The sequence below is a fragment of the Balearica regulorum genome, chromosome 23, assembly GCF_011004875.1.
Source record: "Balearica regulorum gibbericeps isolate bBalReg1 chromosome 23, bBalReg1.pri, whole genome shotgun sequence".
Lineage (NCBI taxonomy): Eukaryota > Metazoa > Chordata > Aves > Gruiformes > Gruidae > Balearica > Balearica regulorum.
In genome coordinates, this window is record NC_046206.1 from 2136407 (window position 1) to 2159598 (window position 23192).

Sequence of the window (23192 nt, forward strand, 5' to 3'; positions counted from 1 at the left end):
GCTAATCTTTATATTAACCAAAGCAGTGCCTTTCACTAATTTTTTGCCCATGCTAGACCTATTCCTGTCCCCTGTGTATGAACAGAAGATGACTTCAGGCATTAAAAAAGCCAGACCAAAAAGATCTTAAATAGTCCTTGGAGAAATGACATGCCTGTGCTGCTGCTGATACGCCCCCTGCTGTTAGCTGCCAGCGGGGCAGCTTGCCTCCTTGCTCTGCCAAATCAAACCCAGATGTGTGTTTTGATAAAACAACAAGCAGGAGGGAGCAGCAGCAGCAGATCTCACTTCTGTTTTGCATGCATTCAGGCTGCAAAGCAAAGGCTGACTTGTTTAGCAGGTGGAAGAGGATCATATTCAGCTCAGTGATCGGTGAAGCATTTCTCTAACATTTCAAGCTGGAAATTCAGTGAGGAAAGCCAGGACGAAGATAGTGGCCCTCTACCAGCTCTGGACTAGGAGCTTTATTGGATGCAGGGGGAAACACAGTGACAAAGGATGAGGAAAAGGCTGAGGTACTTAATGCCTTCTTTGCTTCAGTCTTTAGCAGTAAGACCAGCTGTTGTCTGACTATCCAGCCCCCTGAGCTGGAAGACAGAGGCAGGGAGCAGAATGAAGCCCCCATAATCCAAGGGGAGATGGTTAGCAACCTGCTACACCACTTAGATGCACATAAGTCTACAGGGCCGGACGAGATCCACCCAAGAGTACTGAGAGAGCTGGCGGAAGTGCTTACCAAGCTACTTTCCGTCATTTATCAGCAGTGCTGGCTAACCGGGGAGGTCCTAGTTGACTGGAGGTTAGCCAATGTGACACCCATCCAAAAGAAGGGCCGGAAGGAGGATCCGGGGAACTACAGGCCTGTCAGTCTGGCCTCTGGGGAAGGTTATGACTGGAAGTCAGTCAGTGCTGGGGAAGGTTATGGAGCAGATCATCTTGAGGGACGTACTGGACAACCAGGTGATCAGGCCCAGTCAGCATGGGTTTATGAAAGGTAGGTCCTGCTTGACTAACCTGATCTCTTTCTATGATAAGGAGACCTGCTTAGCGGATGAGGGAAAGGCCACGGGTGTTGTGTACCTGGACTTTAGTAAAGCCTTTGATGCCATTTCCCACAGCATTCTCCTGGAGAAACTGTCTGCTCGTGGCTTGGATGGGCATACGCTTCACCAGGTAAAAGATCTGGCTGGATGACCAGGCCCATAGAGTTGTGGTGAATGGAGTTAAATCCAGTTGGTGGACGGTCACAAGTGGTGTTCCCCAGGGCTCAGTACTGGGGCCAGTTCTCTTTAATATCTTTATCAGTGATCTGGATGAAGGGATTGAGTGCACCCTCAGTAAGTTTGCAGATGACACCAAACTGGGCGGGAGGGTTGATCTGCTTGAGGGTAGGAAGGCTCTAGAGAGGGATCTGGACAGGCCAGATCAATGGGCTGAGGCCAACGGTATGAGATTCAACAAGGCTAAGAGCTGGGTCCTGCCCTCTGGTCACAACAATCCCATGCAGCGCTACAGGCTGGGGGGATGAGTGGCTGGAAAGCTGCCCAGCAGAAAAGGACCTGGAGTGTTGGTCAACAGCCGGCTGAATATAAGCCAGAGGTGTGCCCAGGTGGCCAAGAAGGCCACCAGCATCCTGGCTTGTATCCAAAATGGTGTGGCCAGCAGGACTAGGGCAGTGATCTTCCCCCTGTAGTCGGCACTGGTTGAGGCCGCACCTTGAGTTCTGTGTTCGGTTTTGGGCCCCTCCCTACAAGAAGGACATTGAGGTGCTGGAACATGTCCAGAGAAGGGCAACGAAGCTGGTGAATGGTCTAGAGAACACGTCTTATGAGGACCAGCTGAGGGAACTGGGGTGTTTAGTCTGGAGAAAAGGAGGCTGAGGCTTATTGCTCTCTACAACTACCTGAAAGGAGGTTGTACTGAGGTGAGTGTTGGTCTCTTCTCCCAAGTAACAAGCAATAGGACAAGAGGAAATAGCCTCAAGTTGTGCCAGGGGAGGTTTAGATTGGATATTGGGAAAAAATTCTTCACCGAAAGGGTCGTCAAGCATTGGAATAGGCTGCCCAGGGAAGTGGTTGAGTCACCATCCCTGGAGGTATTTAAAAGACGTGTAGATGTGGTGCTTGGGGACATGGGTTAGTGGTTGGACTTGGCAGTGCTAGGTTAACGGTTGGATTTGATGATCTTAAAGGTCTTTTCCAACCAGAACGATTCTATGGTTCTAAGCCACCTGCTTAATGCTCTGACATACGTTGCAAACATAAAAGCATGCTTTTTTCCCATAGTAGCATAGCTCTAAGAGAGCATTCAAAAGAAATCTGTAAGAGGAGGAGGTAGGAACGCCCTTTCTGTAGGTCTGTACCTCAGACATTCACCTCTGTAAAGCATTACGTTAAGTTACGCATTCAGATGCTTCACTTCTACACTGGCGCTTAGGCAGCGCAGCAAGTTAGCGTGCAAGGGCAAGTGAGGTCTGGGCGTCTGTGGGTAAGCCCGGACGTGCACGTCCCAACACGTCCTGCTACACAGCCCGGCTCCTCGCTGGGGCCACCACTCCTGCGCGGGGACCGACCCTCTTCGGGCTGCAGTGAGGGGCCGGTGCTGCGCAATGCGAGCGGGATTTTGCACGTCGTCGGCTGCGCTGGGCCAGGAGAGGGACCTCTTGCCGCGCCCTGCGAGACGGCGGGAGCTCGGAAGGCACGGACGGCCCAGCGCGGGTCGCGGGCGGGGTCAGCTCCCAGCAGCGTCGTTCCTGCTCCTCGCAATGCCCTGGTTGTGCTTGAAGGAGAGGAAGCCCAGACGCGGGGCGGACGGGGAGGAGGTACCGCAGACACCGAGCGGTGACCGCGGCTGGGACCGGCCGCGCTCCGCGCCGGATCTGGGGCCGGGGCGAACGCGGGCCCCGGCTCCGAAGGGCGGTGCCTGCCGGCTCTCCGCGAAATGGCGGTCAGCTCCGTCGTTTGCGTAACCACGCCCCCAAGTGCCCCTCCTGCTGACGCTGCGGCAAGAGCTTGGCTGGCGCGCGTGGTCCCCACGGTAACCGTGCGGACGCTGCTGCGTGTCTTCTGGCCCGGCCGGTCCCTCCGGCGGGTCTCTTCGGTCGGTTTCCTCGGACTGGCCATGCTGGCCGACGAGGAGCAGGAGGAGGAGTTCCAGCGGTTCCTCCGCCGTGTGGACGACATCAGTAAGCGTGCCGCGGGGCCGGGGCGGAGATAGCTGCCCCCGGCCGGGCGTTGGGGCGTTGCCGCCCGCAGGGAGGCGGCCGCGCATCCCCGTTTGCTTCAGATGGGGAACCAGGAACCGAAAGAAAAAGTGGGTGGGTAAAAGGAAGGCAGGAAAGGAATGGAAAAGAGGAAAATTCCCCCCTTGCCTTTCCGAGTTAGTTTTGGGTGGTCTCCTTACGAGCTCAGGTGTCATGGGTCTTTGGGGCCGCCAAGAGTTGCTTTCTAAACCTGGGATTTTTTGTAATGCAGAAACTCTAAGTGGCTCTTGGAAGGGAGATGGGATTGTAGTTGTAAATGTTTCCATTTATAACAGCTACCCTGGTCACCAGTGCCTTCAAAAGCGTATGTCCTCAGAGGCACAACTGAGCTCCTGATCCTTCTAGGATCACTCAGTCTCGTGTGTGTGTGTGTATATATATATACTTCTTTTTTTTAAAATCCCCTTTTTAGCCAATTTAGTGCAAGGCTTGAACTCTACAGACCCAACTGTCAAGGAAAAAACCATTGTTGAAACAGAGAAAAGGCTCCGTGATCAAGAAGTTAGCAAGGAAGAAGAAAACAAGACTATGGTGAACAGAACAGTCATCAACACACAAGCTTCTGTAAGGGTTTTTTTCCCCTTTGAAGTTAAAGCTGTATGCAGTTTTGTTCTTTTAAATAGTGCTAATTCACATTCCTTGCCCAGGAGAAAAAAAAGTTGAACAATACTTACAAGTATGTTCTAAACGTGACTTTATTTTTTTCACTGGTTATCTTATTGAGGGGTACTTGATGTCATACTGGCTTTGTCTTAAAGACTGCTAATAACACAGAATACTTCTGTTGGATTTATCCAAGTTGTATGCAAGCATTGAGGTGTTATAACTTGTAGCTTTTACCTGTGCTTCAGGAACTTGAGCAAAGCTAACTTTGCTAATTGAAGACACAAGAGTCTCTTCATTAGGCTTTGATTCCTGCAGTAGGGTTTGGATTTTAGTGACTTGTCTCATTAGAGATGCAAATGGAAGCTTTCTGGTAATGTAAAAAATAATTAAGTCCTTACCATCCTTGGTTAATATCAAATTGACTCTTCAACCAATATGCATCAAGCTGGATATTTCAGAGGCCCTGTGGCTTTGAACAACTTAACCAAGTGTTCCTTTGCTGCTATGGGTTTTACATACAAAATGTCTGTATGTGTACATGTGTATGCTGTGTTTCTCTTTTTTTAGGACGTGGCAAATGCAGAGGCAGTGAATGCAGGTAGGACAGTGCTCTCTAATATTTAGCATCTCTTCAGTCTGTTGTAGTAGAGATGGAGTAAGGATTGCTGTTACTTCATGCAAGACCTAATTCCATTCCTGACAAAGTCAAAGCTAACTTTTCTAATAACTTTAATCAAAATTCAGTCACATCTAGGAACGCACTCAAGGATCTTACTAGAATGGCTGTACTTGTTGATAGAAACATAGAATCTTTAAGGTTGGAAAAGACCTCTAGGATCATCAAGTCCAACCATCAAGCCAACACCACATCTGCTAGACCATGTCCTAAAGTGCTGTGTCTACACGCTTTTTGAACACCTCCAGGGACGGTGACTCCACCACCTTTCTGGGGAGCCTGTTCCAATGTCTGACCACCCTGTCAGTGAAGAAATTTTTCCTAATATCCAACCTAAACCTCCCCTGGAGCAATTTGAGGCCATTTCTTCTTGTCCTATCACTTGTTGCTTGGGAGAAGAGACCAACACCCTCCTCACCACAACCTCCTTTCAGGTAGTTGTAGAGAGCAAATAGGATAGGTAGGTGAAGCACTTGTCAGTGAAGACTGAGGCAAAAAAGTTGTTGAGTACTTCAGCCTTCTCCATATCCCAGGTAACCAGGCCTTTCCTTCCAGAGAGGGCCCACATTTTCCCCAGTCTTCCTTTTATTACTGATGTGCCTGCAGAAGCTTTTCTTATTGCCCTTGACATCCTTGGCCAGATTTAGTTTATCGGGGCTTTAGCTTTCCTAACCAGATCCCTGGCTGCTCGGACAGTTTCTCTGTATTCCTCCCAGGCTACCTGCCTTTGCTTCCACCCTCTGTAGGCTTCCTTTTTGTGTTTGAGTTTGTCTAAGAGCTCCTGGTTCATCCATGCAGGTCTCCTGGCGTTTTTGCCTGACCTCCTCTTTGTTGGGATGCATAGCTTCTGAGCTTGGAGGACATGATTTTCTGGCCCCTCATCTAAAAAGTTAGTATTCTGAATTTAAAAGGAAACAAGTTTATTTCTAGACATGACATTACTTTGAGGCAAGCCTGCAAATCCTCAGTGGTAACGTGGTCTTTATGCATCATAGCTTGTCATTCATGTTTCAGTTTAATTGTTGAAATATCCCCTTAATATGTACTTTCTGGAGAAATGACTCAGCAATACCTTAGAAATTACTTTTTTTTCCTCATCTGTATATTAATTTTAATGAAACTTGGTTTTTTGTTGTTTTGTCATTTAAAACTAAAATACCACCAACTCTCCTGGCTCAAAGATGCCTTTCTGGCAATTTTGGAAAAGGATGCAAAAGAACGAGCTGAACGAAGGAAGAGAAATGAACACATAGCAAATGGTAATTGCTAAAGGCTTTTCTATCTAGTGCCTTCAAAAACAACTTAGGAGGAATGGGGCTGATTTAAGAGGCTACGGCGCTACTCTGTTATTGCCATTCTAATGTACACTGAGAGCGCTTTGGTTATCTGAGACACAGCATTGATTGATTAGCTAGATATAACAGGGTTATATACCTCACAGAGTTCTTGCAACCTGTTCTTCTCCGTACTGTCTTCTTTATGATAAGGGTTTGGGATGGAGGGAGTAAGTTTGAGTATTTGCGAGCTGGGCTGGGCAAAGAGAAATGCTCAGTTTTCCCTCAGAAAGAGGAATGGGGATCATGTGCACTGAATATCTCAGAAGCCCCTTGCAAATAATGGCTAATGAAGACAGCTGTAATGGAGCTGGACTGGAATTTTGATGATTATTCCAACAGGAGAATATGGCCTCTGTTTCCTCAGTCATCATTTGGAGAAGTAAGAAACAAATGTTATTTTGTATGCATGTGTGTTGTTTTGCAGCTCTGAAAGAGAAGGGAAATGATGCCTTCAGGAAAGGACACTACGTCATAGCCATTCAGAGGTACACTGAAGGTCTGGAAAAACTGAAAGATAAGCAGGAACTTTACACAAACAGAGCACAGGTCAGCATGTGGAAATGAGCTACCACTGTACTACTTTTGGTGTTACTTTGTCAGGATAGAACCCAAAAAAGGATTGTTCTGTTATCTAAGTGAATTTCATAAAAGGTAATATATGTTCCATTACAGAGAGGCTTAAAAAAGGGAGCAACCAATTTTGCCTGGCTGTCTTCTACTACCAGGAATTAATGAGTTCTACTTTGCTGCCATATTATCAACAGTAAATTTTTACTGTGGCTAGAAGTTAACAGCAAGACAGTGCAGGCTGAGGTTTTAATCTTTTTACAAATTTCATGAGAGTTGCACAAAGAAAATCATTGGAAGTGCAAATTCTTCCCTCTTGATCAATGTGTCCAAATCCCTCAAGGCATTAGTTTTGTGGCTATTCCTTCCTGAGTGTTCACATCTCCTCCTTCTTGGATGTGGCACAGGTGAACCCCTGCTCCTCGAGAATAAGTGGAAAAAAATCATTCTAGTTCATAGTTTTATTTAAATACACTGATTTTTATATTTTTTTCTAAATTTTGGGGAGGGGGGGATATCACTTTTATAGCTGTAGAATAACATTCTCTATTTGCCTTGTATAATCCATATAACTCCACGGAGATGGAAAATAAATTAAGAAACAGCTGGTAATTATCCTGCGAAATCAATGGCTAAGCAAATCAACAGTCTAATGTTTCAGTTTTTAAAATTAGTTAATGTCTGTACAATAGTTAAAGTTGTTTGAAGTATTCTAATTCTTCGGCCCGGACTCTCTTGGGTTTATTTCAGGCCTATCTGAAGATGCATGAGTATGAAAAAGCCATTGGTGATTGTGAATGGGCATTAAAGGTAACTTCAGGATTCTATCTTTTATGATCAGGTCAAGTGCTCCTGGAAGTCAGATTTATGTGTAACTAACTGATGATATGGAAACAATTTTCTAATGGAAATGAAAGAATGTGGTGGTGGTGCACAGATTCATGCATCCTGAGTTAACTTGAACTGTATAAAGCAGTTCATATTTCAGTGCTGCCTGTGTGCATAAGGTTTTCTAGCTCTTAAGAGCTTTTAATTAAAAAGTTTGTTATAAGTGATAATAAGCTATTAACTGCACATGTTAGCACACAATATCTTGCCTGTCCTTCTAAAAAGGGGGAAGGGACTCTTAAGCTCACAAAGATCAGATCTGGTGGGAAAGGCAAAATTATATAAAATGCCAAAGAGTTGAATCCAAATTCAGTTGTGTTATATCAATGATGCCTATGACTACAACAGAATTAACAGATTATTAATAATATTGTCAGCATCATTTCAAGAAATCAATATTTTTGACACATAATTAAACTGGAAAAGATCACCTAATCTGTTGCCATTGAGCTAGATGTTTCCTCTTTTTTTTTTGTGCACAGCTAATGAAATTAGTACTTGTGTCATTCTGACAGAACTAATCAAAGACGTATGGAAATTCTGTTGTTACAGAAGGTCTGTGAATGTAGACTTGTTGATGCAGGCCTTAACATTACCTAATTCTATGAGAGTCTGCTTGTGTTGCCTGAAGTGCCATTTTCTGGGAAGGATATTAGCACCAGCTGCTTTCCACCTTTACCCAGACCAAAACCTATCTACGTTCCTCGCATAGGGAGGGAAAGTTGGTACCTGGAGGTAATAATTCAGCATATAAACTTTAGGTGCCTCTAGTAGATAGTATGAATACTGTCTTCTGTGCTTCCAGTTACTTTGGGCACCTATAACTATTAATCAGAAGGCTGGAAAAATATTTAAAGGTTAAAATTTCTAAACACATAATTACTAATTCCTTTTATCACACAGTGCAATGAAAAATGTATTAAAGCCTATTTTCTAATGGGGAAAGCTCACCTGGCACTTAAACACTACAGTGAGGTAAGTTGACTAAATCTTGTGGCCATGGGACCATGTTTTGTTCTGCTTTTGATGTGATGTTGTGGGTTAGAGGGAGAAAGTTGTGATCTTAAGAATTGGACAAAGAAAAGTATGTTGAGCCTTTAGACTTGAGAGAAAATTTGCTTGCTTTGCAAAGTCTAATAATTCTAAAATTAAGTCTTCTTTCCGCATCTTAGTAAAATACCCTGTATCCTTTACTTTGGTACACACAAAATGTAGAAGGACACTTTTGTGTAGCCATGTCAAATTGTACTCTCATTAACCTCAAAAGAATGAGGGAGCTTTCTATTTAGTGTACGTGATTTATCTTGTGGGAATTTGTCACCACTTGGCTGTCAGACACCAAGACAGCAAGCTTTACTCTGGTGCTGTGAGGCCTCAGTCTAGACTGAGTGAGTGTTTGGGGAGTCTGCAAGGACTGTGTATATGCTGCAGAGAATCCTGTGTTTGGTCACTTCTGTTGAAGTGCTTCAAGACTGATATTAGCAATATGTGCTCAGGGAAGTGGTAGCGCTGGAAGTGCCTTATTTCAGCTCAGGTAAGGATCAGAATGAAGGAACAGTGGCCTTGTCAGGTACTGCAGGCTCTGCTGATTGCAGTCTACTAGCAGTGACTACATTTCTCCCAAAGAGACAATTGAGTAGAGTGTAATTTTTTTATCCTAAATTGCTCTGAGCAGTGGGTGTTAGTACACTGTTGCTGCATATAACTAAGAAATTATTACATGTCAACTGTGTATGAGAAAAATCTCTGCATAATTCAAGTTCAGTGAACTGCTAAGATGAAAGATGTTAGTGAGAGTGATATCTTTTTTTTTTGTCAAGATCCCAGTGAAGTGAATGTCAAGCAAAAGATTTAATTCTGCATTTCATGTGTGAAAACATAATGGAAGCATAAATACTGTTAAAATAATGGAACATCCTATATAACAAATACTTAAGCTACCAGATATTTTACTATAACCCTGACCCTTCATCTTCAAAAATCGTTAAGAGCCTGAAGAGGAGAGCAGGCAAGCTCAAAAGTATTTCTGATTCTGTCAGAAATTACTTCAGTAGAAATAACAGTAGATGTAGAGTATGGACAATACAAGTCTATATGAAGTCTACCTTGAGGGGTTCTTGGCAGCTTGATCTGTGAAGAAAGTTCTTCCCTTTTGCAGGCTTGGTGATCAGTTTAATTCCGAGCATGTGCTCAAGATACACAAAAAGCACAAACAGCAGATAAAGTTACAAGTTGCACAAGTGTGAGTCCTGGTGATAGTTACAGTTCCTGTGGTTTTAATGCTATGCCTTGTTTTCTGTTTTCTCACTGTAAATTTGCTTTTTTGTTCATACTAGTATGTTCCTAGGTTTGTACTTGAAATTTTCCTTTTAATTTGAAATAGCAGGTGGACGTAGGAACTGAGAGTAATATTCAACTTACACTTTTAATTGTGAAAGTTTAGACTTGTGTGTCTCCATAAATTTTATTTTTCACACTTAAGTACTGTCACCCAAGAGCTTTTGAGGTTAAACAGGATGACTCTGACTGCAATATAATTTTTATCATTTTCCCATTTTTATCTTAAGTTGAGAGCCAATTTCTCTTCTCTGTTAAGTCCAGGCAGTGTTATGAGAAGATCTTACAAATTGATCTCCAAAAGGAAAGCCTATTTAAAGGTAAGAAATTGGAATTTTTACACTGTTGTCCCTTGTGTTTTGATGAAGATGGAACATAATAGCAACCACTGTTCTACTCTTCAGAACTTTTGATGGGGTCTTTTAATGTAGCTTTTGTTTCTGCTTGTTGTTTCTTCTTTAAGCTGTGTTTCACTCACCAGAGCCGTGGGTCATGTGTACATCTGTGTGTAGCAGGTAGTGCTCTCTCTGTCATGGAGTCTACTTCATTTTTACTTGAAACTTGACCATATCAAAACATTTAACTGACATGCTTTGTTTTCTTTTGATTTCCAAGACTGTATGAATGAAGTAAACTTGGAGGAAAAAAAAAAGAAAGATGAAGAGAGAGCAATGAATGAAGTTCAGTCTGGAAAGCTGGCTGCTCTGTCCATAAAAGAACTGCTGCAGAAACTTGATAGGCCTGACCAGAATATCCTCTACTATACAGGAGGGATCAAACTTTTGACAGGAGCCGTGAAAGACTGTAAGTACTTGATGCAAAGGTTGTTGATGATGGGACTTGTAATCCAAGTACATGAATACAAGTGGAGTAGTTTTTAAAGGAACAGAAAAACTTGTACTGTATTTAAAACATAAAATCAGTTTCGATATTTCAAAATAGCTGGTAGCTATTTACATATATTTACTTTTTTTTAGAACTAGACTGATTACGACTAATTTGGGACTAATTTTAGATGGATTTGGGTCTCTTAAGAGTTTAATCTCTTAAAAGGTGTTTAATTTAATTTTGAAATATTTCTAATTCTCTGTTAAAGTATATTAATTTGCAAAGCCAGTCTCATGTTTCGGTCTTCCAAAAAAGCCTTTAACTTGAAGTCAATTGTTCTTTACAGTACCAGGCATGAATTAGAGCCACCTTCAGCTTCAAAGCTGTTTCTACTTCAAGTAGCATTCTTGGAGTTTTTCCCTTCTTTGAACGATGTTCTTTCCCCAAACCTGTTGATACAGTGACCTTTTCTTTTAACACTGTGTTATAAGAGAGCAGGAGTCTGTCTTCACAGTGATACATCAGCCAGATGGATCATAGAGCTGATTTGATTATCTCTGAATTTTTCAGGCACTGAGCAAACTTTATTTAGAACAAACAATGGATTCAGTATCCTCAAAGTCAACGAGGTTGTAAGACGGTAAGAGCTCTCCAAAGGGAAACAGTAGGGTGTTACAGCATGAGGAGATGAAAATATTGTTTTCAAGAAAGACAGTCGCCTCTTGAAATGCAGATGAAATGCTCAAAAGATAATGTAATAACAGATTTTAATGCCTGAATGGACTGACTTATGTCTGACTCTTGTACAAACAGTGCTCTCTTAGATGCAGTGAACAGAATTAATGAATTTCTGCTTCTGTCTTCTATTTCTGTACAGTTATCTTATCTCTCATGGTGAGAGCAGGTTTGTAAAGAAACCTGAATATAAAAGAACATCTGAAAGCACTTAGTTGCTTTAAGTATGCCTCACTGGACTCCCTGGTGCTATTAATTGCCACCGGTAAATATTTGGTCATATAGCGCTCTAATGAAACTCTCTAATCCTGTAATCAAGGAAGAGGATTATCTCTGGGGACCTGTATTTTCTGGGCTGCCATTATATTGTGTTTCAGTAATCAAGAAACTAATCTGACATATTTATCTGTATTGCTTCATAAACTTTGTCTTCAGAGGGATCTCTTGTCTGAATGTATATGTGAGTCGAGTTCAAATAGATAATGGCAACAAGATGCAAAAAGATGCAATTTGAAAATTTTGCACAATTAAGTTGGTTCAGAACCGCATGATCTGGTTGAACAGGGCAGGAGAGCTATTCTTTAAGGTTGTTAGTGGGACTGCAGCACTGAGACTTCTTCAGGCTTCATCAGTATTTTGGATGTTGGCTGTAAATAGACTTAAGAGATGAAGCAGTTCCAAATTTGCACAAAGTTGCTACGCCCTGGCTATTCACAACTGTCTCAGTGTAGAACTGAATTTATCACCTATGTTGTGCTGTGTAATGCTCGTGTAGAGTCTGTGTGTGGTGAGGGTAGAGTAGAATTAGTAGATCACAAATCTGGTCCCAGGAGAGGTCCTCTGGAAAACAAGTCTGATAGTCCTAGAAAGTTTAACCAATGAGCTGGGTTTAGAGCTTATGAGTTTAAGAGTTAGGATGGGGCAGATCCTCATCCCGGTGGGGCTTTGCTGATTTCCATAGCCCCACATTGTTTCATCTGTTTCGTCTGTCCTTCGCTCTTTTTACAAGCTGACGTTTCTAATCTAGGGGCTTCTGTGCAGAGAGAAAGAACACCGCTGAAGTGGATCTGTCTGTTACTCTTCTCTTCCTTTGGCAAGCTGTCTGCGCTGGGAATGGTAAAACTATGTGAACAACGTTAATCATTGTTAATGTACTGTTAATATGGCACTTACTGTGTCTAAAATTGTTGTTTGGCACGAACATCACTTTCCCAGAGCACTTGGGTTTAGACCTTATTGTAAACAAGGTTTTACAGGTCAAATGCAAGTGTTGGAGGTATACTTCTAGCAGCAACCACAATTTTGGCGGCTCTGTGCATCGTGAGATGACATTTCAGTCTATTTCTGTGAGCATTTTAAATCTACTGAAGGAGTGGAAAGTAAATTCCCTGTCATTATTGCTGCTGTTAAGATAATATCACTTGTATCATTTTGTCTTTTTTAAGCAGTTATACCAGCAAAAAGCAGGGTTTTATAGAAGTGCCATTAAAGAAGGCTGAATTCCTTGGGCATTCACAGTCAGTAGTCATTGGGCAGGTAGCCCTTGCCTCTGTTTCTAGGGAGTATCTACATAGATGAGGAATGGGCTGCGGTGCTGGTGGGTGGTAAAGTGGTGCAGAGTACCACACAAGGAAAGTACAGAATGCTTGGTGTCAGCGTTTGTGTTGACTTGGATATCTAAGCTGATGCCCAAGAGCATATTCATGCTGCAACATAAGGGAACAGCTTGGTTTATGTTCTGCCTGTAGGTAGGTAGCAGTAAATACAGTCTAATGTGCAGGCTTGTGTTTGTGCCTGGCAGGGCAGTGTACTATTGCGCCTGAACAGCTTGGACCCTAGCAGATTGCCGGCAGCTGATGAAGTGAGAAGCACTTTGTGCTCACGATTCTGGTGTCTCTTTGTTTGAAGAAACGCTTGGTGCCTAGCGTCTTGCTAGTGAGAGTAGAAATTCAAACACTAGTGTATGCGTTGAAGTAATGGAGCTGAGAGAAGATTAGTGGGTGTTCTGCCTTACCATTGTTCTGCTGGAGTGTTATGCAAGATGAACAATCAGAGCGAATGAGCACATTAGTGGATGAAATAAAGACATTGAACCTGTTAAATCAGCATCTAGGGGGGAAAAAAAAAAAGAGTAATGCAGTTGCTGTTGTGGGTGACATTGCTCTTAGCTCTTTTCTTTTCTTTTTTTTTCAGAAGAAAATCAGCGTCTTCTATTGACTCACCCTGATGTCAATGCACAGCTGCCAAAACTGCTTTCTTGTGGGATATCAGAGATCCAAAAGGAGACATTGGCACTAATCTCTCTTTACTCAGAGAATGAGAATGGGAGGAGACTGCTGGTCAGGCACCAGGACCTAACTAAGTAATAAACACTACTACCTCAGAAAAATTTCCGTAATGCCTAGGTTCACAGATATTCAAAACTCATTCCACTATCACCAAAGTGACAGGCTTTCTGAAAGGAGCATTATGACATTGAGAGTTTTGTCCTTGTGGGATAGGCCTAGTTAAGCAAAAGTAACAGTTAGGTGTATGGGGAAAACTTCAGTAAACTTTGTATCTGAAGATGTTGGTGAAACCAAGTAGAAAGGGCTTATTCCTGAGGATGTTCATGTAATTTTCATAGAATCATAGAATGGTTTGGGTTGGAAGGGACCTTAAAGATCATCGAGTTCCAACCCCCCTGCTGCGGGCTGGGACACCCTCCACTAGACCACCTTGCCCAAAGCCTCATCCAACCTGGTCTTAAAACACTTCCAGGGATGGGGCCTCCACAACCTCTCTGGGCAACCTGTGCCAGTGCCTCACCACCCTCACAGTAAAGAATTTCTTTCTAACATCTAACCTAAACCGACCCTCCTTCAGCTTAAGGCCATTGCCCCTTGTCCTGTCACTACACTCCCTGATAAACACTCCCTCACCATCGTGCCTGTAGGCCCCTTCAGGTACTGGAAGGCCGCAATTAGATCTCCCCAGAGCCTGCTTTTCTCCAGGCTGAACAACCCCAACTCTCTCAGCCTGTCCTCATAGGAGAGGTGCTCCAGCCCTCCGATCAGCTTCGTGGCGTCCTCTGGACTCTCTCCAATAGCTCAATGCCTTTCCTGTGCTGGGGCCCCCAGAGCTGGATGCAGTACTGCAGGTGGGGTCTCACAAGAGCGGAGGCATAGTTACTGTTTTTTAAATCAATAAGTGTGTGTTTGTCTAGCAATCAATAAGGAGCTTACACTGTTGTCTCTTAATAGCTCATGGTTTCAAACTGCGACTCTCTCCTCATTTGGTAATTGGTATTTATTATTATTCTGTGTTGCTGTGATTCACTGAGTGGAGAAAAAACAACAGTCTATTATTAATATAATATTATATCCGGTTGTCCTGCTATTTCCTTCGATACTTAAGCAGAGGAGAAAGTTTACCATTTTGAGGTAACAGATGAATGGAAAAGATTCTCATAACAGTTGTACACACTTCACTGTATTATATACAACATTAATCCAGAGACATTTGCTCTGGAGGAAAGGTTAGAGAAATGAGCCACATCAGGCAGGATACTTAAAAAAGGCAGATAATATTACTGTGGCTTGAAATATCAGGAGCCTGAAAAATCTTCTGTCAACTTCTGAAAGAGATCCTGGGCCTGATTGCTTGAAAAGAATTAGGATGTTCAGAAGGTAAAGTTGCAGATATCGAGCTTCTCAGCAGTTGGGCTCGTCATCAAAAAGAGACAAGACTATAGGTTCTCTTACTGTGCTACAAAGTTAAAGAAGAGTGGCAGAGAATTTCAGCTCGTTAGAGAAGCATGTGGAAACCCCAAAACATGTCTGCAGATGTACTTACTGTTCAGCAGAGCTTATGAGTTCACAGTCTGAAGTCCTGTGAATTGCATGCAGTTCAAATCCCACAGCCACAAGCACGCACTATTCCAAAAGCTCAAAAGGTGAATGGAATGATGCTCTTTTTATGGAGTCAGGAGATTAATTTTTCTTTGCTACTGTAAAGCTTTTTAGTTAAACCCTTCCAAAGGCTGTTGGGTTTGCTCAGCACGTCCTTTTAAGCCATGCAAGCATCAACACTGGCTTTCCCTTCAGGCCTTTACAGCTTCTGATGAAGCTGTTAGCTACTGGGCTGTGCTGATGGTGTTCTTGATGGCATTCTACTTGTCTGTCCTGAAGATGTTTGCCAGCAGCAAAGCAGCTTAGTTTCAAATGTCTGTGGAGCTTACATGCTGATGAAATGTTCTAATGCTGACAGAAATTGGTACATGTGTTAAAGTAATTGTACTTCTGCAAAGAGGGACAATATTGCGGGAGAATCTTGTGCCAAAATATTGTTCCAATGGCATTTAGGTGACTGACTATGTTTGGAGGGCCTAGTATATCCAGCTTGGTCGAAACACTACTGAACGCAAAGTAGTTTATGATCATAAATTGTGTTGGTGCATTTAAAATACGATTTTGATCTTAGTCATTAAACCAAAGCTGACATAATTTTTTTGTTTTTTTTAATAACAGATGGCTGCATATTTTGATGACGTTTGTCAACAGCACTGATGCCAGGGCTAGCAGTGCCATGAACGTACTATCTGATTTAACTAAAGAGGAAAGGTAACTTGCATTTCTTCATTCGTTTGTATAAAGTTATACTTTGAAACATACTAAATGAGCTAGTGATAGAGGCTGTTGACCTTCTTTGCTGTGAAGGTACATTGCTGACTGATGTTCACCTTGTCTTTATGTTGCTGTTGTGTTGCCTTTATCTGTGATTTTTGTCTAAAGCTTTAAGTGTCCAAATATGGCTTTCTTTATCCCCTAACAGGTTCAAAAACCAGTGTCGTGTCAGGCTTTCCACAGATGTTTTACCTTTATTCACCCAGTTGCTGGTATGAAAGATCTGTTTTCTGTGTTTCTGGTTTACAGAAAACATGTAACATGTCTTATGACCGCTCTTTCCAGTTTTACAGCCAGTTGTTCCTAGACAGAACCCCTCTGTGGTAAAACTATAGTAGTTACCATGTCTCTAGTTCTGTAGGTGTAAGAAATCCGGTTTTGTCATACACTTTTCTCAGGAAAATGTTACTAGTTTTATGTTCAGTGAAAACTGTGGACTTGGTTGGAGATTCCCACTGGTCATATCAGGCTAGGATTTCACCCTCAGCTTTGTGTTATGCCCTTCTGAATGTGACTTAAATCCATTGTCGGTGACGGGTTATGTCTTGGAGAGTGACTGTTTCTGTTTCTTTCTAATCTGAGAGATCAGGGTGAAGAGATGACATTAGGTCACAAGGTAAAGATGTTTAGTGTTTCACATTCCTTTCCTAGTTACTGTTTATTTAAACTGCAAGCTTACAGTACTGTTGGCACAGAATCCTGTCCTCAGGAAGAAGGAAGATGGTAGGGAAGATTGGTTCTGTTGCAGAATGGCAGATATAGCTGGAAAGTAAAATACTTCCAATTCTCCAAACGAGCACCAAGACAATGCAATAATTCCAACATTTTTACATGCTTCTTGCTCTCTCTTTTTGGAACATACCTTACTGGAATTACAGCTGCAGCAGAGGCTGTTCTGTTCTGTGACCTAAGTAAGTGATAATAGGAAATATTCACAGTGTGAGGTTAGGGACCACAGAATCCAGTCACTTTTTCCCCAAGACTCTTAAAACATCATTGTGAAAATGAGGTTAATTGGCAAACTTTGCACAATTGGGATTTAACATAGGCAGAGAGATCCCAGAATCCCATTTTCCATTGCCAGAGGGATAGGAACAACTATTTTTTTGTTTCTTTGTCATTTGTTCTTAATTTGTTATTCTGCTCTTCTGTTTTTAGACCTCTGCCAAGCTGGTGAACCAGGCAGCCCTTGCCCATTGCATTGGCATCATGGGGGATCTCTGTGCAGATGTAGTCATTCGAATGCAGATGGCCGAGTGCAGAGAGTGCTGGCAAGCATGCTTAAAGCTTGTGGTAAGGAAACTTGACAGCTCCCTAGAATAGTGTTTTCAGCCTTATCTCCTGTGGAAATAGCACTTATGTGATAATGTTTATCTGCCTCCCCTAATAGCTCAGAACCCTTGATTGAGATCTTCCAAATCTCATAGTGTGATAAAGGTCTCAAAGCAGTCCATTGTTCACATAAATTGTGGATCAATAGATGGGTGGAGGAGAGTGAGTGGTCCCTTATTGTAAGCAGCCCTTTTCAGGGTAAGGATGTGGTATGAATTCTGTCCTCAGAAACTAAAGAATTCAGAGGGTGGGAAAGGATCTTCTTAACTGCCTAAACAAAGTTTGGAGTGTGCAGCCTTAGAATCCAAAGTGAAACAAACGCAAGAACAAGAACAACTCTGTATCAAAAAAGGTATCGTTAGTTCTGGTGCTCACAGGACTTTTTCTGCCTTCTGAGTTCATGGTGCATCAGTGTCCCCCGATGCACCATGTAAGTAAGCACACAGAAGGCTGAGGAAGTGCATATTCTGAACCTCTGAGTTGACTGCTGTCTTCTGTCCTTTGAATGCAGGATGAATGCTTTGATGTCAGTACACCCAAATACCGGGATTGCTTGTTTGCGGTGCTGGGCCTAATGATGAACTTACTGCTTGAAGCAAATGTGATCATCCAGGTATACAAGATCTGTGAATGTTCTTTGGTAGTGTTCTTCTAATAATCAATTTCTTCAAGATTTAGAATTGCTTGAGCATTTAGAGCTTCCTCCTCCCTTGTAATTGTAAATGGGCCTGATGCAAGTCACCGAAGTCATACCAGAACATTCAAATAGAATAGGTGAGGGAATGACTGTGGAATATTGGGCACCTTGCAGTCTGTACAGGGGAAAAGCTTGACTGCATTAGATGGATTTAGAGCCCTCTTTCACATCAAGCATGCTGAAGCACTTAAGGGCTGGCAACCTTGGATTTTGCTGGTGTTCAGTTATTTTTTTATTTTTTATTGGTGTTTAAGGTCATCATTAAGGGTAGTCAACAATTTAAATAAGCTAAAAAATGAAAAAATTTACAAAATTTTCTCCTTCACCTCCCCCCCATATATACGCACACACACACAAGAAAAATACAGTGTAAAGCATGTAAAATGTGGCGTTTGGCATCAGTCTCCAATTATGGGGTATTCTTAGGTGCTTGGAACATTCCAAAATTATTTAAAACTAAGGATTCCATTAAGAAGGAAGGATTTCTTAAGTTACATCTGGGTGCTGAAGTGTTAGTAACATACTGCCGTGGGTGCCCTGATCTCAATTGGATTCTTTGTTGTTGAGTACTTTGTCTATTAACTCATTTCTGCTCTAACACTTCCAAGCAATCAGCTGGACCTGAGTTTTTCACACTGTTGTTTCAGGACTTTGCTGTGGAGATAAGTGGCAGCTGCATGTCTCTCCTCAGGGATAAGGATGGAAGGATTGTGACAGTAAGCGGGATATCTATGGACTAACAAAAGATTGTATTAGCTGACCTGACCTCAACCCTTCAGGGCAAACTGCAGCCCTGTCCAAGTCTGTACATTGGGCTTTGAAGTCTAAAACGTTCATAATTATTAGTAGTAAAGAAATAATATACCACTTATGTTATTCAGGTTTGTATATTATTTGATGCAAGAGGTTCTCAACATTCTCCTGAAATCTACTTAATAGAAGATCTTACAAATAGTTTAATCCTTAGGATGGTTTTCAATATAAAACTCTTTAAAAAAAAAAAAAATCAATCTAGAAGCAAAGGAGCAAGAACAATTTGGGTGTTTAGCAGCTGTTTCTTTTTACAGTACTTGTATGTGAATCATACCTAGGAGATTGTACTCCTATTAATGGTGTGTAACTCCCACAGATAGCAGTTATTCAAGGCAAATGGGTAGGAGCAGATGTGGACTCTGTCTGTTCACCTCTCCAAACTCACATGAATTATTCTGATCTGTTTTACTTGGCTGTCTTGGTTTCAGTTGGGATAAAGTCAATTTTCTTTCTGGTAGCTGGTATAGTGCTGTGTTTTGGGTTCAGTATGAAAATAACATTGATAACACACTGACATTTTTAGTTGTTGTGAGGTAGTTCTAGTGTAAACACTAAAGTTAAGGACTTTTCAGCTTCCTGTGCCCTGCCGGGTGCATGAGAAGCTGGGAGAGCACACCCAGGACAGCTGACCCAGACTGGACAAAGGGATATTCCCTGCCATATAACGTCATGCTCAGAAACAGACTGGCATCAGGGTTTTTTCACAGGTGGTGAGCAATTGCATTTGTGCATCACATGTTTTATATTTATATTTTTTATTATTGTTATTGTTATTATTATCTTCCTTTGTTATCCTATTAAACTGTCTTTATCTCAACCTATGAGGTTTTTTTCCATTCTTCTATCCATCCCACTGGAGGGGGTAAGGTAAGTGAGCAGCTGTGTTACTAGCTGGAGTGAAACCACGACAGTCACTCAATACCGGCAGTACTAGGCTGGTTTCTACTAGTAATTTGTTTCGAGAAAGAAACATACATGGAGTTGTCCTGATCTCAGTTTGGTCTCATCTCTCTCTATGCTGTCTTTAGAAGCTGTGCTGAGTTCAGTTTCCAGTAAGCAATAAAAAAGCCATGTCCTAAAGCTGTTCTTCATTATATTTCTGTAAATTTCTCCTTTTATCGCTTTAATTACTTTGGGTTTATTCTGCCATCTGCAAAAACAAAATAATTGGAAAACTCCCTAAAGTTGTCTGGGCAAATAAACTTTTTTTTTTCCTTCTCTCACACTGTTACCTAATTCAGAGAGCCATTGGAGTGCTAAGTCGCATCCTGCCAGCATCCTCCTCGGCAGTAGAAGAAGTAGTGAAAGGAGGGGTGGTGAAGAAAATGATCAAATTCTTGAAAGTAAGTTAATTTTAACAAAATCACTTTATTTCTGCTTGTATTGTCCCTTCAGAAAACTGTAGTTGCCCCTGTGTTTAGCCTCCTTTCCCTGGGAGAAAGACTTGTGCAGTCACTGTGCCTGCATGTGTCTGCATCTGTGTTGTCCATTGTAACAGTGCTCTCAAGTTTAATTTTAAGCTAGGTAGCCAGTTTGGAGACTAGACTGCCTTCTGTAGTCTGGTCTGTAACCCAGATTTTTCAGTTGTTTCCGTATGAGCCAAATGCCTGTACACAGCTCTACTTGCAGAGACCTGCAGATCCAAGAATCCACTACCACAGGCCCACTTGGAGAATTAAAGCTTGAAATTGGTGTAGCATATATGTAATCTAATTCGGACCACTGAAAAGCAGTTGGAGTCCTTTCCACTGATTATCAGTGAGTCCGGAATCAAGCTTGGGACCAGTTTTTCCCTAAATAATGCATTATGTTAATCTGTAGACACTGTTTTGCTGTATAACTGTATCTAACAGAATGCGTATCCACCTGCCTGATATGGATTCTAGAGATTTGCTATGATGCAGATAAAATTAGTTTAGAAAAATATTGCAGCACTCAGCTTGGCTCTTGTAACTAGGAAGCAGAGGAGTTAATAGTTTGAAAGGAATTGGGCTCCAGAGATTCAGGGAATCTTGTATGTTTGTTGCTGGCAGGAAAGAGATTATTCTTGTGTCATTTTCAACCTGTGTTCATCTTGATATATGCTGGTATAAAAATTTGGTATTTGGTCTTTGGCATAAGAAATACCTAACTATCTCCATGGTACCTGAGCTATTCTGTAACCTTGAGTAAGTTGGGGTACGAACTGCTTGTTTGTTAGTGTGTGCTTTACTCTAATCAAATCCAGGTTGGAGGAGAGATCACATCCAATTATGGTATAAAGACCCTTTCCATCTGCACCAGAAGTAATAGACAAGCTCAAGAAGATCTAGTGAAGTCAGATAAAGGTGAGTGACAGCCTCACTAATTAGAGACTGAAGGCAGAGATGTAATCTCAGTATCCAAATACTTTCTTCCCCTCTAGAATGGAACCGAACATTGGGTTTTACTCTTGCAAGACTTTAGCCGTGTTTTCCGAGTAATGTGCCCTTTTACCTCCTGAAATAGTGCTTAATGAGCCTTAGCTCTGTGTGTGGATGGAAATAGGCACATCAGATAATGAGCCTGAGATAGAGAAACTGCACTTTAGTAAGATGGCTTGATACGCTTTTTCAGGGCCAGAAATATGTGTATTTTGAAAAAAAGTGCGTGTTAACTGTAACTGAATTGGGTTGTATTTCCTGAAGTTAGTGGCTAAAATAAGAAACTTTTTTGAGACATCTGATTTCCAGAGACTGAGGTTGTTTATAATTTCCTTCAATTTACATATGGTTATTTGGCCTGGTATTAAAAGGAAATGGGTATGGAGAAAGAGTGACTATATCATAGAGTCATTTAGGTTGGAAAGGACCTTTAAGATCATCGAGTCCAACCGTTAACCTAACACTTTCAAGTCCACCACTAAACTATTTCCCTAAGCACCTAATCTACACATCTTTTAAATACCTCCAGGGATGGTGACTCCACCACTTCCCTGGGCAGCCTCTTCCCCAGATCCTCCTTCTGGCCCCCCTTTTAGATGGGTGTCACATTGGCTAACCTCCAGTCAACTGGGGTGTCCCCAGTTAGCCAGGAGTGCTGATGGAAAGTGGCTTGGTGCTTCTGCCAGCTCCCTCAGACCCAGGTGTCTTAGGGTATTTTTGCGTATATTTGCTCTAGTCATGTGGTATAACACTACTTTGATTGCTTTAAAATCCAGGTTCGATTAATGCTAATGTAACTACAACAGAGAATACTTTACATTTTATCTAAATGGTTGAACCTGTCAAGAAACTGTCAGCTCATGTAGTTCAACTTGAACCCTAAGGATTTCCACTCATTGAAAGCCTCTCAGAGCATCATCTTTCCTTTGTACACCCCATATTAGTCTCACTGTCATCTGTAGATGAAGCTTTCATTTCCTCAAATTAGCAATAACACTTCACTCTCATTCTTTCCACCAAAACTCTGGGTATTAATCTTGTGAAAAGTCACTGTTTCTTATTTTTGTCATCTCTGTTTGCCAGCAGATGCTAGCAAGAGCTATACAACTCTGTCAAGAGTACAGGCAAAATACTGTGCTGCTGTACATTAGTATAGGTTACAGAAGTAGGTGAGCTGAGCTGCTTTATGTTCACTAAGGATATATGGAAAACTTTTTTATGTTCCTTTTTTCTGCTTTTCTTTCCACAACAGCATTTCTGTCTTAACACATTTAGCTTGGCAGTGTAACTGTTCTACTCTGTGCTTGCCCTGCTAGTATGGTGGGGTGAGAGGCCAGTGCAAAATGCTGCAAGCAGCAAAGGTGGCGTGTTCAGTTTCAGAGCAATATTAAACAAATGCAGAAACACAAGCTCCGTGCTAGAGAACCTCTTAGAGTGTAGATTCAATTCTGTGAGAAAGACATCTAGGCAGGTGAAGCTGAGACACCATCCTGGATCCTGAACCTTGCTATGAAATTCCCTTCTTCCTCCAGGTTTTCTAGAAAAATGCCCTACATGGAGCTCACTCTCTAGGAGTTTAGTTAAAGACAGGAGAAAATATCAGTGCTTTTAGAACAAATCTGTGTGCATTCAGTACAATTAATCTCTCTCTCAGGGTTCCGTGTGCTGCTGCAGCTTTTGGACTCGGAGAATGAAATGATTGTGGGAAATGCTGCTTTCTGCCTTGGCCAGTGCCTTGTAGTTCCTGGAGCGGCGACATCCTTACTGAATTCCAATGTTGTGATGATTTTGTTGAAACATGCTGGTGGTGATGCTACAAGAACTTCAGTGCAGGAGAATGCAGCAATTGCTCTGGGGAAGCTTTGCATTGCTGAACCAAGGTATTGCAAAAAGACTATTGTTCTCCTGTGCCATCTGGTTGTTATTAGGTGATAATTCTTGAAAAACTGACCAGTGTAAATTGATTCTATTTGTAGGGCAAGCAAGTACAGGGCAGATGATTAGTTTATATAAATACCTCATGAAATCTATCACCCTTCTTCCAGCTA

The 23192-nt window shown here is 42.0% G+C and overlaps 1 protein-coding gene across 2 annotated transcripts in view; it reads left to right on the forward strand.

The window, feature by feature from the left end:
- The first annotated feature begins 2820 nt into the window (after positions 1–2820).
- Positions 2821–23192, forward strand: part of TTC12 (tetratricopeptide repeat domain 12) — a 37224-nt gene continuing 16852 nt past the window's right edge. For both annotated transcript variants that reach the window (XM_075774473.1, XM_075774474.1), the window contains exons 1-20: positions 2821–3184; positions 3675–3826; positions 4436–4466; positions 5726–5803; positions 6306–6427; positions 7199–7258; positions 8240–8311; positions 9933–9993; positions 10289–10477; positions 11072–11141; positions 12264–12352; positions 13430–13598; positions 15745–15837; positions 16049–16112; positions 17059–17193; positions 17744–17845; positions 18577–18645; positions 19984–20085; positions 20970–21069; positions 22799–23024. In XM_075774473.1, coding sequence (XP_075630588.1) covers positions 2941–3184; positions 3675–3826; positions 4436–4466; positions 5726–5803; positions 6306–6427; positions 7199–7258; positions 8240–8311; positions 9933–9993; positions 10289–10477; positions 11072–11141; positions 12264–12352; positions 13430–13598; positions 15745–15837; positions 16049–16112; positions 17059–17193; positions 17744–17845; positions 18577–18645; positions 19984–20085; positions 20970–21069; positions 22799–23024 — 2228 coding nt within the window. In that variant the 5' untranslated portion in view covers positions 2821–2940. The remainder of the gene's footprint in view (positions 3185–3674; positions 3827–4435; positions 4467–5725; positions 5804–6305; positions 6428–7198; positions 7259–8239; positions 8312–9932; positions 9994–10288; positions 10478–11071; positions 11142–12263; positions 12353–13429; positions 13599–15744; positions 15838–16048; positions 16113–17058; positions 17194–17743; positions 17846–18576; positions 18646–19983; positions 20086–20969; positions 21070–22798; positions 23025–23192) is intronic.